This window comes from Bubalus kerabau, chromosome 1, assembly GCF_029407905.1.
Source record: "Bubalus kerabau isolate K-KA32 ecotype Philippines breed swamp buffalo chromosome 1, PCC_UOA_SB_1v2, whole genome shotgun sequence".
Taxonomy (NCBI): Eukaryota; Metazoa; Chordata; class Mammalia; order Artiodactyla; family Bovidae; genus Bubalus; species Bubalus kerabau.
In genome coordinates, this window is record NC_073624.1 from 230,209 (window position 1) to 244,414 (window position 14,206).

The 14,206-nt window shown below is 51.4% G+C and overlaps 2 protein-coding genes across 4 annotated transcripts in view; one reads left to right on the plus strand and one right to left on the minus strand.

The window, feature by feature from the left end:
• Positions 1-9,879, plus strand: part of SYCE3 (synaptonemal complex central element protein 3) — a 29,876-nt gene extending 19,997 nt beyond the window's left edge. For 2 of the 3 annotated variants that reach the window (XM_055565996.1, XM_055565995.1), the window contains exon 3: positions 9,655-9,879. In XM_055565996.1, the coding sequence (XP_055421971.1) occupies positions 9,655-9,812 (158 nt within the window). In that variant the 3' untranslated portion in view covers positions 9,813-9,879. Of the gene's footprint in view, positions 1-9,012; positions 9,329-9,654 lie in introns of those variants that run through there. The other variant, XM_055565994.1, reaches the window with a different exon arrangement.
• A 1,017-nt stretch (positions 9,880-10,896) lies between these two features.
• On the minus strand, positions 10,897-12,843 carry KLHDC7B (kelch domain containing 7B). Its single transcript, XM_055565997.1, has one exon. It carries the CDS (start codon positions 12,664-12,666, stop codon positions 10,897-10,899), a length of 1,770 nt encoding a protein of 589 aa, XP_055421972.1. The 5' UTR covers positions 12,667-12,843.
• Between the last annotated feature and the right edge of the window lie 1,363 nt (positions 12,844-14,206).

Below are 14,206 nucleotides of genomic sequence, written 5' to 3' on the forward strand. Positions count from 1 at the left end.
GAGATATCTTCATTTCCATGTTCATTGCAGCTTTATTCACAGATAGCCAAAGTATGGAAACTACCTAGGTGTCTGTTGACAGATGGATACGTAAAGGAAATGTGACACGTTTGCATACACCCCTGAGGAATAGTCTTCAACCTTAAAAAGAAGGAAATCCTGTCATTTGTGACAACATGGATGATGAATCTGGAGGACCTCTTACTAAGTGGAATAAATAACAGTGTACAGGCAGATCCCTTGGAGGAGGAAATGGCAACCCACCCAAGTATTCTTGCCTGGAGAATCCCGTGGTTAGAGGAGCCTAGTGGGCTGCAGTCCACAGGGTTGAAAAGAGTCAGACATGACTGAACATGCACACACACATTCAGTGGTATATAATACATTCATAATTTTGAGCCACCACAAGCTCCATCTAGTTCTGAAACAGAACAGGACCCTATAGCCCCCTGCATGTCCTCAGCCTGCGTTTTGTCTATGGAAAAACGTTAGCCAAAGGATAAGTATAATCAGAGAGATGAGAACATGCAAAAACAAAGGAAAACAGTCAAAGGAGACCAAATAATAATAATGCACTCACTGAGCACAGTCAAGGGCTTCTAGTTCCTCCTTACAGACTTCCTTGGTGGCTCAGGCAGTCAAGAATCAGCCTGCAATGCAGGAGACCTGGGTTCGATCCCTTCCCCTTCCAGGGGAAGATCCCCTGGAGAAGGGAACAGTTACCCACTCCAGTATTCTGGCCTGCAGAATTCCCTGGACTATACAGGCAGTGGGGTCGGAAAGAGTCGGACATGACTGAGCGACTTTCACTTTCATGAGCTATAGATAATATTCTGAGCCGTATCCTGTGAGCTGCCTTACGGTTACTGAAACCCCCACCAGGTGGAAGAACTTAACTACACCATGGCCAGACTGTAGCCATGACATACGCTGCCTCAGTTCCAACAATTTGCCTCAAAAAATGGAGAGAAATGGACCCTGAAACTGAAGATTATGCCTAAAACAACCGAGATGATGCTGGTCAGATCACCAACGCCCAATTTCCAGATGACTGTTGGCGCTGACTGTGCTTTTGTGTGCAGGTAGCTCTCTGCGTCAGTAAAAGCTCTTGCCCACTGACTGTCAGTCAGGAGGCGTTGGCCTTTGGACACATGCCTGCCCTCCCTCCTCCCTGGATGCTGGCATCCAGAACAAAGCAAACTTCCTTCCCACCAACTTGGCCTCTTTACTGGCTTTTGGGCAGCAGCAGCCAGACTGCAGTTTCAGTAACAGTTCCACAACATTTTCATCACCCAAAAAAGATATGTTTTACCTGTTAAGCAATCACCCCCATACCTCTCTATTCATAACCCCTGGCAACCACCAATCTGTTTCCAGTCTCTATGGATTTACCTATTCTGGATATTTCATTTAAAAGAATCATATAATATGCAGCATTTTGTTTCTAGCTCTTTTTACCTAACATAGTTATTTTCAAGATTTACCCATATTGTTGCATATATGAGTACTGTATTCCTTTATATGGCTAAATAATATTTCATGTATTCATCCACTGACATACATTGAGGTTGTGCCCTACTATTTAACTGTTGGGCTTTCTAGGTGGTGTTAGTGCCACCCACTCTAGAACTCTCGCCTGGAAAATCCCATGGACTGAAGAGCCTGGTGAGCTGCAGTCCATGGGGTCGCGAACAGGCGGACACGACTGAGCGACTTCACTTTCACTTTTCACCTTCATGCATTGGAGAAGGAAATGGCAACCCACTCCAGTGTTCTTGCCTGGAGAATCCCAGGGACGGGGGAGCGTGGTGGGCTGCCGTCTCTGGGGTCGCACAGAGTCAGACACGACTGAAGCGACTTAGCAGCAGCAGCAGTGCCGATGCAGGAGAGATGAGAGGCATGGGTTCAGTCCCTGGGTCAGGGAGATCCCCTGGAGAAGGGCGTGGCAACCCACTCCAGTATTCTTGCCTGAACGGAGCCTGGCACCTACAGTCCATGGGGTGGTAGAGAGTGGGACACGACGGAGCGACTGAGCACACACACGTCTAACTACTGTGAATGGTGCCCCTGTGAACACTTCTGCACAGTATTTGTTTGAGTGCCCATTCTCTTTTGTTTGGGATACTGTCTAGGAGTAGAGTTGCTGGGCATGGTAATTCTGTGTTTAGCTTTCTGAAGAATCTCAAACTGTTTTACACAATGGTGCCTCATTTTACACTCCCACCAGCAATGTACAAGTTTCTAATTTATCCACATCCTCAGCAACACTTGTTATTTTCCAGGTTTTTTTTGTTGTTGTTACTAGATTTCTTTTATTGATTTGAAGTAGTTTCTTGTATAGTCTAGACATTAACTCATTATCAATTTCAGGGTTGTACAGTTCTTCTATCATTTGTATGAAAAATTTGTCCGTGTTGTCCTTAGTTGAAAAAAATATTTCGATAAAAACAAATTCACCAGGACTTCCCATGTGATCCAGTGGTTAGGAATCCGCCTTCCAGTGCGGGGATGCAGGTTTGATCCCTGGTCAGGGAATTAAGATCACATATGCCACAGAGCAACTAAGCCCATGAGTCACAAACAGAGCACCCACGTGCCGCAACTGCTGAGGCCTGCAGGCTGTGGAGCCCGTGCGCCACAGTGAAAGCGCCTGTGACCCAGCAGAGATCCCGAGGGCCACAGCTACGATGCAGCGCAGCCAAATAAAGAAATGTATTTAAACTGTTAAAAAACTAATTCGCCAATATTTTACCTGATGATCTGTGATCTGCTAAATTTTTATCCATAAATGTTATTTTATCTTTCATATTTGTCTTTAATTCATAGGGCATATACTTCTCTTTTTCACTGATTTTTGGTATTACTTTCATCATATACTAAATTCCATATACACTGAGGTCTATCTCTGAATTTATTTTCTTCCATTGGTCTATTGTCTGTACCACACTATTTTTTAAAAAATTATGCTTTAGGGAATTCCCTGGAGGTCCATTGCTTAAGACTCTGCATGTTCACTGACTGTGTGGGTTCAATCCCTTATCAGGGAACTAAGATCCCACAAGCTGCACAGCACAGCTAAATTAATTAATTGATTAAGTTGAATAGGGCTTTATAGGATGTCTTGATATCTAATAGGGCATATTTCCCCTTTTAACTGTTGTCTTTTTAAAAGTGATTGACAATTGGACCTCATTCTTTCATATACACTTTTATAATTTACAAATACTGATAGTTTTATCTCTTATCTTATACCTCTTGTTTCTTTTAAACTCTTAAACTCCATTTACCAGCATCTTCAATACCAGCAATATATTAGAGGCAGCCTTGTTTGATTACCGAAGGAATTTATCCACAGTTTCCCCATTAAGTATAATGTTTGCTTTAAGTTTTTGATATATTACCTTTACTAGGTCAAAATGTCTCCTTCTGTTCCTAATTTGTTAGAGTTTTTATTTTCTAAAATCACAGATAGGTAATAGGTATTAAATTTTGCTAACTGCTTTTTTGTATTAACTGAGATATTGCTATGATTTCCTCCTTTTATTCAGTTCAGTTCAGTCACTCAGCAGTGTACGACTCTTTGCAACTGCATGGACTGCAGCACGCCAGGCCTCCCTGTCCATCACCAGCTCCCGGAGCTTGCTCAAACTCATGTCCATTGAGTTGGTGATGCCATCCAACCACCTCATCCTCTGTCGTCCCCTTCTCCTCCTGCCCTCAATCTTTCCCAGCATCAGGGTCTTTTCAGATGAGTCAGCTCTTCGCATCAGGTGGTCAGAGTATTGGAGCTTCAGCCTTAGCATCAGTCCTTCCAATGAATATTCGGGACTGATTTTTTTTTTTTTTAAGGATTGACTGGTTTGATCTCCTTGCAGTCCAAGGGACCCTCAAGAGTCTTCTCCAACACCACAGTTCAAAAGCATCAATTCTTCTGCACTCAGCTTTCTTTATAGTCCAACTCTCACATCCATACATGACCACTGGAAAAACCATAGCCTTGACTAGATGGACCTTTATTGACAAAGTAATGTCTCTGCTTTTTAATATGCTGTCTAGGTTGGTCATAACTTTCCTTCCAAAGAGTTTTAATTTAGTTTCATCTTTTAATTTCATGGCTGTAATCTTTTATTACTTTTTATTACTGTGTTTAATTAAGCTGATTGATTTTCTGATACTCAACTATCCTTGAATTTCTTTTACAAATTCTACTTGATCATAACATATTAACATATTGTTAAATTTGGTTAAATTATATTTAGGATTTCGTGTTTAGTTTCATGTGAGACAGACCTATAATTTTGTTTAATATAATCTTTTCTTTTAAAATAAACCAGCTTAGGGACAATTATGTTTTTGTTTTTGCTTATCTCTATTCTCAGGTTTTCCACAGTGTAACTGAAATGCATCTATCAAATGCTTTTCTTAAAAAGTCATCCAGTCAGCCTACCAGTCTTCCCTCTTTTCCTAATTTCTGAAATTACTTGTATCAGATAAGAATTAACTATTCTTCAAATTTCAATAGAATTCATCTGAAAAGCCATCTGGGACCTGAGATTTGAGAAGGTAGACCTTCACCATTTACATTTTTAAATGTTGATTCTTTTATTTTGCCTATGATGTGGATTCGCCTGTGGGCTTATCTTCATCCCTTTACTGCCTAGCTTGACTGGCCTCATCATTCCTGTTCTCTGCTCCTACCTCTTGGACTGTCAAAATAAATCTGCTTACTGCCTCCCTCATTAGTCCTCCCCTCTCCTACACAGATTTTGGAATACTTTAATCTTCATCCTTTACTGAACTCTGTTTCTAGGTGCACATCTTGACCATTTAAAAAAATTTTCTGTGTGAGGACCTGAGCCTACATACCGGGTGGTCAGAGTGCATGGCTGAGCCCTGACTAGCCTCTCAGAGACAGGGCTAGACTGCAGATCTCTTCAAGAAAATTAGAGATGCCAAGGGAACACTTCATACAAATATGGGCACAATAAAGGACAGAAATGGTATGGACCTAACAGAAGCAGATGATATTAAGAAGAGGTGGCAAGAATACACAGAAGAACTGTACAAAAAAGATCCTCATGACCCAGATAACCACAATGGTGTGATCACTCACACTCACCTAGAGCCAGACATCCTGGAATGAGAAGTCAAGTGGGCCTTAGAAAGCGTCATTACAAACAAAGCTAGTGGAGGTGATGAAATTCCAGTTGAGCTATTTCAAATGCTAAAAGATGATGCTATTAAAGTGCTGCACTCAATATGCCAGCAAATTTGGAAAACTCAGCAGTGACCACAGAACTGGAAAAGGTCAGATTTCATTCCAATCCCAAAGAAAGGTAATGCTAAAGAATGCTCAAACTACCACACAATTGCACTCATGTCACACAGTAGCAAAGTAATGTTCAAAATGCTCCCAAGCTAGGCTTCAACGGTACATGAACTGAGAACCTCCAGCTGTTCAAGCTGGATTTAGAAAAGGCAGAGGAACCAGAGATCAAATTGCCAACAATGTTGGATCATACAAAAAGCAAGATAATTCAAAAAAAAGTCTACTTCTGCTTTATTGACTATGCCAAAGCCTTCGACTGTGTGGATCACAACAAACCGTGGAACATTCTTCAAAAGATGGGAATACCATATCATCTTACCTGCCTCCTGAGAAACCTGTACGCAGGTCAAGAAGCAACAGTTAGAACCGGACATGGAACAACAGACTGGTTCCAAACTGGGAAAGAGTACGACAAGGCTGTATATTGTCTCCCTACTTGTTTAACTTATATGCAGAGTACATCATGTGAAATGCTGGGCTGGATGAAGCACAAGCTGGAATCAAGCCTGCTGGGAGAAATATCAATAACCTCAGATAAGCAGATAACACCACCCTTATGGCAGAAAATAAAGAGGAACTGAAGAGCCTCTTGATGAAAGTGAAAGAGGAGAGTGAAAATGCTGGCTTAAAACTCAGCATCCAAAAAACTAAAATCATAGCATCCAGTCCCATCACTTAATGGCAAATAGATGGGGAATGGAAAACAATGGAAACAGTGACAGACTTTATTTTCTTGGGCTCCAAAATCACTGCAGATGGTGACTGCAGACATGAAATTAAAAGATGCTTGCTCCCTCGAAGAAAATCTATAACCAACCTAGACAGCATGTTAAAAAGCAGATACATTACTTTGCCAGAAAAGGTCCATCTAGTCAAAGCTATGGTTTTTCCAGTAGTCATGGATGGATGTGAGAGTTGGACCATAAAGAAGGCTGAGTGCTGAAGAATTGATGCTTTTGAATGGTGGTGTTGGAGAAGACTCTTGAGGGTCCCTTGGACTGCAAGGAGATCAAACCAGTCAATCCTAAAAAAAAAAAATCAGTCCTGAATATTCATTGGAAGGACTGATGCTGAGACTGAAGCTTCAATACTTTGACACACCTGATGTGAAGAACCTGACTCATTGAAAAAGACCCTGATGCTGGGAAAGACTGAAGGCAGGAGGAGAAGGGGACAACAGAGGATGAGATGGTTGGATGGCATCACTGACTCCATGGACATGAGTTTGACCAGGCTCTGGGAGTTGGTGATGGGTGCTACAGTCCCTGGGGTTGCAAAGAGTCGTACACTACTGCGCGACGGAAGTGAACTGAACCAGAGATAGGACCTTGGTTTTGCTACTCTGCTGGCCTTACCAAAAGCCCCCTGAGAGGGCCTGCTCTCACTACCTGGTCTAAAATAAGGCTTTCCTACCTCATTTCTCTGTCACAATACATGCTGCTTGTTTCCTCCGTAATTCCTTTCACAATGTGTAGTTGTCTTGTGTGTTTATTATCTGTCTCCTCCCACCGCAACTAGCATAGATGCTCCGGAGGGCAGCATGTGTCCACCCTTGTAGACTGCTGTGTCATCAGGGCTGCCTTAGTGAAACGCCAACACAGAGCAAGCGCTCAGTAAATACTGAATGAACGAAAAACTCAAGAGACACATTTCTGAAGGATTTTTGGATAATTGTGAGTCTTGCTATCTATACTGTTTTTCCCTTGAATCAAATTACAGAGAGCCATGCACTCGATACGGTGTTTCCGTGTCTCACTGAATCGCCTTTTCTGAAGTGTGCTTTAGTACTGTGCCTCCAGCTTTCTTTTACCAGTGATTACAATGGTCGACACAGGAGAATATCTTTGTATTTTTTTTAATTTATTTATTTGGCTATGCTGGGTCTTAGTTTCAGCATGCAGGATCTTTAGTTTCGGCATGGCATGTGGGATCTAGTTCCTTGATCAGGGATCGAACCTGGGCTGCCTACATTGGGAGCGTAGTCTTAGCCTCTGGACCACTGGGAATGTCCCTCTTTGTATTTAAAGTACGGATGTTGTCAAGGACATTTTCAACTATATTACATACCTCTCATGAAATATACCTATAGGAAAATTCTTTCTTAGGATAAAAGTGTCATAAACAATGGGTTTGTTTTTATTTTATGCTCACTGAATCTTTTTAAAAAATAATTTTCAGCATTCTATTTTTAAAAACATCTTTATTTATTTATTTTTGGCTGTACTGGGTCTTCCTTGCTTTGCTCTGGCTCTCTAGGTGTGGCACGCAGGGGCTACTCTTGTTGCAGTGCACAGACTTCTCCTTGCGGCGGCTTCTCTCCTGGCAGAGTGCAGGCCGGCGCACAGGCTGCAGAAGTGCAGCACGTGCTCGGTGGGCGCAGGCGCGGGCGCCAGAGCAGGGCAGTGCTTGTGGCGCACAAACGTAGTCGTCCCGAGACATGCGGGCTCTCCCCAGAGCAGGGCGCGACCCTGCATGGCAGGCGGATGCTCATCCACCACTACCAAGGAAGTCCCATCACTACATCTTGAAACTGAGCATGTTTCCTTCTCTGCTTTGGCCTCAGGAAACTCAGGGCTATACTTTCAGCTGCTGTGTAGGTCTGTATGAGATTCTTTTCTGTGAGCTGATTTTTTGTTTCGTTCTCTTTTACCCACCCTAGTTCTCTGTCCTGAATACCTCACTTATTCATTTTATAGTAGGAGTTTCTCCTTTCTTTTTTTTTTTTTTAATTTCTTGACAGAAGAGAGGAGTTTCTCCTTTCTTGAGCACTTAATATGTGCAAGGCAGTTTACATACATCATCCATTTAATCTTCACAGCAAGCCATGAGATCCGGCCGTTGTCTGGCCTTGACGTGTGAGGAGACGAGGTTAGTAGTTGAACTCTCTGACTCCAGGTCACACGGCCCGTGAGTAGAGAGCCTTGGCCTCAAGTCCATGCTCCACCTGCTGTCCAGATGGCTGACATGATGGTCTGCGAGCTTCCTGCACAGAATTACCCAGGATGCTTGTTAAGATGCAGGTTCCTGGGCACCATCCCCACCGCACTACATAAGAACCTCTTGGAGCTTTGAGAGGGCCCAGCTGTCTGCATGTAACAGGTGCCCCAAGTGAGTCTTGCTGCCAGAAGCCGGAGGGCCCCTGTGCTGGCAGGCATCACGTGCCCTGTGTCTGCCGAGGTGCGCTGCATGCACCTCCTCTAACGCTGTTTCCCCCGCCACACAGCTGCCGCTCTTTGTGAAACCTCAGGTCTGTCACACTGCTCACCTGTGTTGCGTGTAGACATACGTGTGCATTTGTCATTAATCATCTGCCTATTTTTTTCTTCTTTCGGCAGCACCATACAGCTTGCAGGATCGTAGTTCCCTGACCAGGGGTTGAACTTGCACCCTCGGCAGTGAAAGTACAGAATCCTAACCCTGAACTGCGGGGGGATTCCCTGCCTGTCTCTCCTTTGGTTAATTTCCTGAAGGATATAGTTCCCCAAAGTATCCAGCATTTTTTAGCCCAGCCAGAAGTTCTAAGGCGATGTGTTTGCTGCAGAGATGACCCTCCTATTCATAGGTCTAAGGGAGAGAAGCACGCGAGTGCAGGGCTGTGCTCAGAGGGAAGGGGTGAGGTGAGGGAAGGGGTGATGTGCGGTTTCTGCACAGCACTGGATTCACACAGGAAGCGCAGGTTCACCTACAGGCCGGGGGCACTGCCCTCCAGTTGCTCTCAGAGGGAAAGACAGTCGGTCAGTCCAGTGGTGAGTACCGAAGGACACCTAACAGGAACATGCAAACCTCCACCAAAGGAGGAGCCCCTGGGCTGGCCTTAGTGAAAGCGGAGGGCTGCCCTGGTGGAGGCGGGCAGGCATCCCAGGCCTATGAGCATGAGAAAACCTGAGGCTCAGGCCTCGCAGGAATGGGAATGGTCAGCCCTACCTGAGCATGTGAGCTTGAGTGGAGGAGCACTTCTTGGGAGTCACCCTGCAACCACTAGCTGTGAGCTGCAGATGGGTAAGGACCTGTATTCAATCTTTCCTAACATTTCATGTCACACTGCCACCCAACCTTTTAGTGTTGTGGGCTGGTGTATTCCGAAGTTAAGACTTGGTGAGATTAGGAAGGTTCGTTCCTGCTCTGTGTAGAGAGGAGATTTAATAGGGGTTGTTATGAGCCCTCTGACACATGGCTGACCCGCTTTCTCTCCTTAGAGTAACTGGGTGGCTCAGCACGTCCTGTCCCAGAATGCCGGGCGTGAGCAGAGGCACCCAGGCCTCGCCAGGGGGCCCAGCGCTGCAGCCGCCCCCGTGGTCTGACCAGGGCCTGTCTGGCTGTTGCAGTGCAGGCCACGTGGATGGCCTACGACATGGTGGTGATGCGCACCAACCCCGCGCTGGCGGAGTCCATGCGGCGGCTGGAGGACGCCTTCCTCAACTGCAAGGAGGAGATGGAGAAGAAGTGGCAGGAGCTGCTCAGTGAAGCCAAGCGCGCGCAGTAGGCCCCCGGGCGGAGCCGCAGCGACCCCAACTCACGGCCTGGGCACAGAGCTTGTTTCTCAATAAACTTATTTTCAAGCACCTCAGGATCCTTTCTGTCTCACCCAGCTGCATTCAGGCCCTGTGAGCAGCACATGAGACGGGCGAGACGCAGATGCTCTGATGAAGCAGAGGCCTCAGTGCTAGTGGTGCTGAACTGAGAACGAGAGACCAGAAAAGGAGCCAGACAGGCGGGACACGGGCGGTATTCAGGCGGGTTTATTTGCCTTCCCACAGTGAGTTCCAAAGCGGCTGGGGAGAACGTCGTTACTCAGCTGCATGTCTGGGGCGCTGTGCTGGGCACTCGGGTGTGCCCCTACGTTCTCATGGCCCCATTTCAGACAGGAAAAGCCATGGTAGATGTCTCACCCACACGGTGAATGAGGGGCTGGTGGAAAGGGGGGCAGGCTCCTGCAGGGGCTGAACCAGAGGGAGAGACTGCACCAAGCTGCAGAGGGGTATGAGCTGAGTGGTCCTGGCCGGCCTGGGCGAGGGTCTGGGCAGGGATTACAGCCAGCAGGACACTCACAGACAAGGGTTCTCAGCCCTGAGGTCAATTAGACAAAAGAGGGCTTCAGAGCTGTTCCAAGATAGAACCAGCCAGACTCTGGAGGCCTCAGGCCAGGTAGAAAGCCCTGGGGACTCCTCTGGTCTCCCTTCTCACCCCCTTGAGTGCTCCTTGCCTGGCCTGGAGCCCCCGGGTCGGGTCAGGCAGTAGGGTGATACTGTGAGAGGGGCTCTGCCCCGGGGGACGGATGGGTGAGTGGGCTGAGGCCCCAGGCAGCCAGGGAAGGGTTAAACAGGAAGCAGCTTGGGCCCGGTGGGAGGTAAGATGCCAGCAACCAGCTCCCAGGCACTGGGGGCCGGGGCTCTGAGGTGGAGCAGGCATAGAGGAAGGGGGGCTGGAAGGGGGAGTCAGGAGGCTCATTAGAACAGAAAAGGAAAGTCGTCCCAGGAACAGCAACAGAATGTTCTGCACTGCGGCCTCCTCCCAGGGTGCCTCCTGCCTGTCAGACCTGCCCCAAGGTCTCCCAGGAGAGCAGCCAGTCAGAGGGCAGTCTGCAGTGGGCCCCTGGCAGGAAGAGTCAGGGTGAACGGGCAGAGGACCCCTTTGGTCCCCAGGGGGAAAGGCTGCAGCTCCTTGGCCTGGAACTGGGCGGTCCCCTCGGAGACGGTGAAGGTGGCTGTGACTTGGTGGTTGAGGCAGTAGATCGTGTTGCCCAGCACAGCGCAGCGCAGCGGGGCAGGGGCGGGCAGTGGCAAGGAGGCAGCCCGGCTCCAGGAGCTCGTCACGGGGTTGTAGCGCATCACGGCGGCGCCCACGCCCCGCAGAAGGTCGAAGCGGTACAGGAAGCCCCCCAAAGCCACCATGTCGCTGGACCGCCGGTGGCTGGCACTGTAGGGGCACTCATCCCACACATCCTTCGTGGGCCGGTACCTGAGCAGCCGGTGGAAGAGATGGCCCCCGGTGACGTAGATGTCCCCCTGGCAGGCCACAGCGTCGTGAGCCACGGGGAAGGCGCCCGCAGGGAGGGGCGCGCGGGGGCTCCAGGCGTCCGCACGCGGGTCGTAGCACTCCATGCTGTACAGGCACTCGCCCCCGATGGCGTAGAGCAGCCCGTCCAGCGCCACTAGTTTGAGCTGGGCGCGCGCCTGCTGCATGGGCCGCACCTGGCTCCAGATGTTGGTCAGAGGGTTGTAGCAGAACACCTCGTTGGAGCAGACAGCCTCGGCGCCAGACCCGCGGATGCCCCCCGCCAGGAACAGGTAGTTGTGCAGAGTGCAGAGGCCGCAGCCGCGCAGCGGGGCCTCCTGGGGCACCTTGGTCAGGGGCCGCCAGGAGTTCTCTCCGGGGTGGAACACGTGCAGGTATGCGGGGGGAGGCAGGGCCGCGGGCCCCACGGCAAGAGCCTCCGCCGCAGGGGAGTCCCGTGTGAGCCCAGAGCGGCTTGCCCTGTAGAGGCCCGGCAGCACCAGGGCCCCCAGCACTGCCGGGCCACGGCCGGTGCGCAGGCTCACGATGCGCTCCCGGTCAGCCCCACTCAGCTGCCGGTAGAGGCTGGGGTGTCTCAGCACGTGAAGCAGGTTGTCGCTCATCCAGGCATAGGTTTCCTGGGCCAAGTCAGGGTCCCCGTGCTGCTGGGCAAAGGCCAGTGCCTCCAGGCAACTGCCCAGGTCCAGCCATCGCGGCAGAGCCACCACGGAGGCCCTGGACTTTCGGGGCCCCTCTGCCACCCCCCAGCCTCCTGGCCTCTGCAGAAACATCATGAGTTTCCGGGTGTCCTCCTGCTTCTCCCCGAGGCCCTGCCCGTGGCCTGAAGGGCGGGGCCCTGCCCCCGGTGCCGCCCGGCTGGCCTCCTGCTTGGGGCTCTGGGACATTTCACACAAGCTGTGTTTCCGGGGCCACGGGACTGGCTGGGGGTCCCGCCTTGTAGCCGGAGAGGGTGAAGAGCCAAGCTGGGTCTGCTCCGGGGGCGGCGAAGGGGCCATGGGCTCTGTGGCTCCCCACAGCAGTGAGTCCGGATATTTCTCCTCGGTTCTGTCCCCTCTCGGGCCTGAGGGGGTGCCTGCAGCGGCAGCCCCCTCGGTCTCAGCGTGACTCTGCTGTGGCCGGGCTCCAGCCTCCTCCAGGCCCCCTGGACCCGCCCTTGTGGCCAGCTCCTCTGAGCCATGCCTGTCCTCCTCTGGGGGAGAAGCCAACTCTGTGTTCTCAGAGGGTGAGGCCACGCCCAGATGGCTGGGGCCCTCCAGAGCGGCCCTCGGGGCTCTCCCTTGGGGCCTCTCTGGCCTGGGAAAGGGGTGACTCCTGAGAACCATCGAAATAAGGTTTCCCCAGCTGGTTGAGAGCTGCCCCTGCTGATGGTCCTTGCAGAGAACCACACTGGGCTCCCGAGATGCAAGCCTTGATCCGCTAGCAGGCACGGGGGCTGCAGCTGCGGCAGGGGCAGCGGATGGTGCTGGAGGAGGGGCACCTGTCGGGGCAGGGGTCGGCGCTGGGGAGGACCCCGCAGCAGGACTCTGGCTCACTCTGAGGGGCAAAGAGTCTGAAGGAGAGGAGATGGGAGGAGTCGGAGCTCCAGGTATGAGACTGGGGTGGGCGTGTGCTGCAGGTGGGGACCCTGGGGGTGGGAGGGGTTTAGGGGTGCACAGCGGGGTCGTGGCCGAGGAACTAGGGGAGGAGATGCAGCTGCAAATGTCTGCAGAACCACAGGCCACCTGGCCTTGCAGGGACCCTCTCCCTTCTCTAATGCCGTGGCCCCCTTGCTCCTTTGTCCCTCCTTTGTCTTCTGAACTGAAGAAAACATGATCTCCAGAACCACTGGCCCGAGCCCATCCCACAGTGCAGGCCTCCGCGGGCCTCTGCACGAGAGACAAGGAGGGGTGTCCCCCCTGCGGCCCCTCTGGTGATAGGCTCACAGGGCCCAGGGCCTGGCTGAAGCTCCCGGTGACCAGGACCTCCCTCCTCACCCAGGGCCAGCCCTCCATGGCAGCTGGGGGCTCCTGGGACTCCCTGGGGGCCAGAGTCTCAGCCTCCTTGTTCTTACCAGCTGTGGCTCCCGAGTCCAGAGCTAGGCCTCCGGCGGCTTGGGGGCCGCTCTCCCCAAGCCCCCTCTCTGAGACACCCATCAAGGGCCTAGTCTGCAGGCTGCACAATGGGGGCGGCTCCTGGGGGAACAGGAGCCCCTGGGAGCCTGCGGGCAGGCTGCTGGCTGCACCCACAGCATCCCACACGCTCACCACAGAGCCCAGAGACAGGGCGTCCAGCTTTCGCCGGCGACAGCCGCTCCGTCCTGAGTCCACCTGCCCCCACCGGCTGCTGGGGCTCTGCCCCCTCGAGGCAGGTGACCCCCGCCCTTGTTGCCAGGGGCGACTGTCCCGACCTACCCTGTGGGCGGGGGCCTTGCCTCGGACACCCCCTGCCTCCCCCCACACCTCCACTTCTTTGCCAGGATCCCGGGGGGTGAAGTGTATCAGGAGGGGTGCAGATGACCCTTCACCTTTGCTCCCACACGGGAGAGCAGAGCCTGACCTGTGAGCCTCCTTCCCTTTACGTCGGAGGGTTTCAGGGGGTCCCAAGGCCCCTCCACTGGCCCCCTCCCCCGCTGGCGTCTTAAGGGGAGAGGAGGCTGCGGCAGCCAGACTCCCGCCGCCCAGGGGCTCCTGATCCTGGGCGCCCGCTGCAGCTGGACTCCCCTGGCCACGTCCTGGAGGGCCTGGCTTTCCGGGCACCGAGCTGTGACCCTCAACAGCGCCACTGACCTTGTGCTCCGCGGGTAGGGCTGGCCCAGCTGCTTCCACCTGCGAAGGGCGGAGGGCTGTGGATGCCGGTGCCGCAGCCTCCTGGTCCTGCGCGGAG

What these genes read in the sequence shown, in the direction of transcription:
- KLHDC7B (XM_055565997.1), bottom strand. Translation starts at nt 12,666, where the DNA reads ATGGTTCTCAGGAGTCACCCCTTTCCCAGGCCAGAGAGGCCCCAAGGG.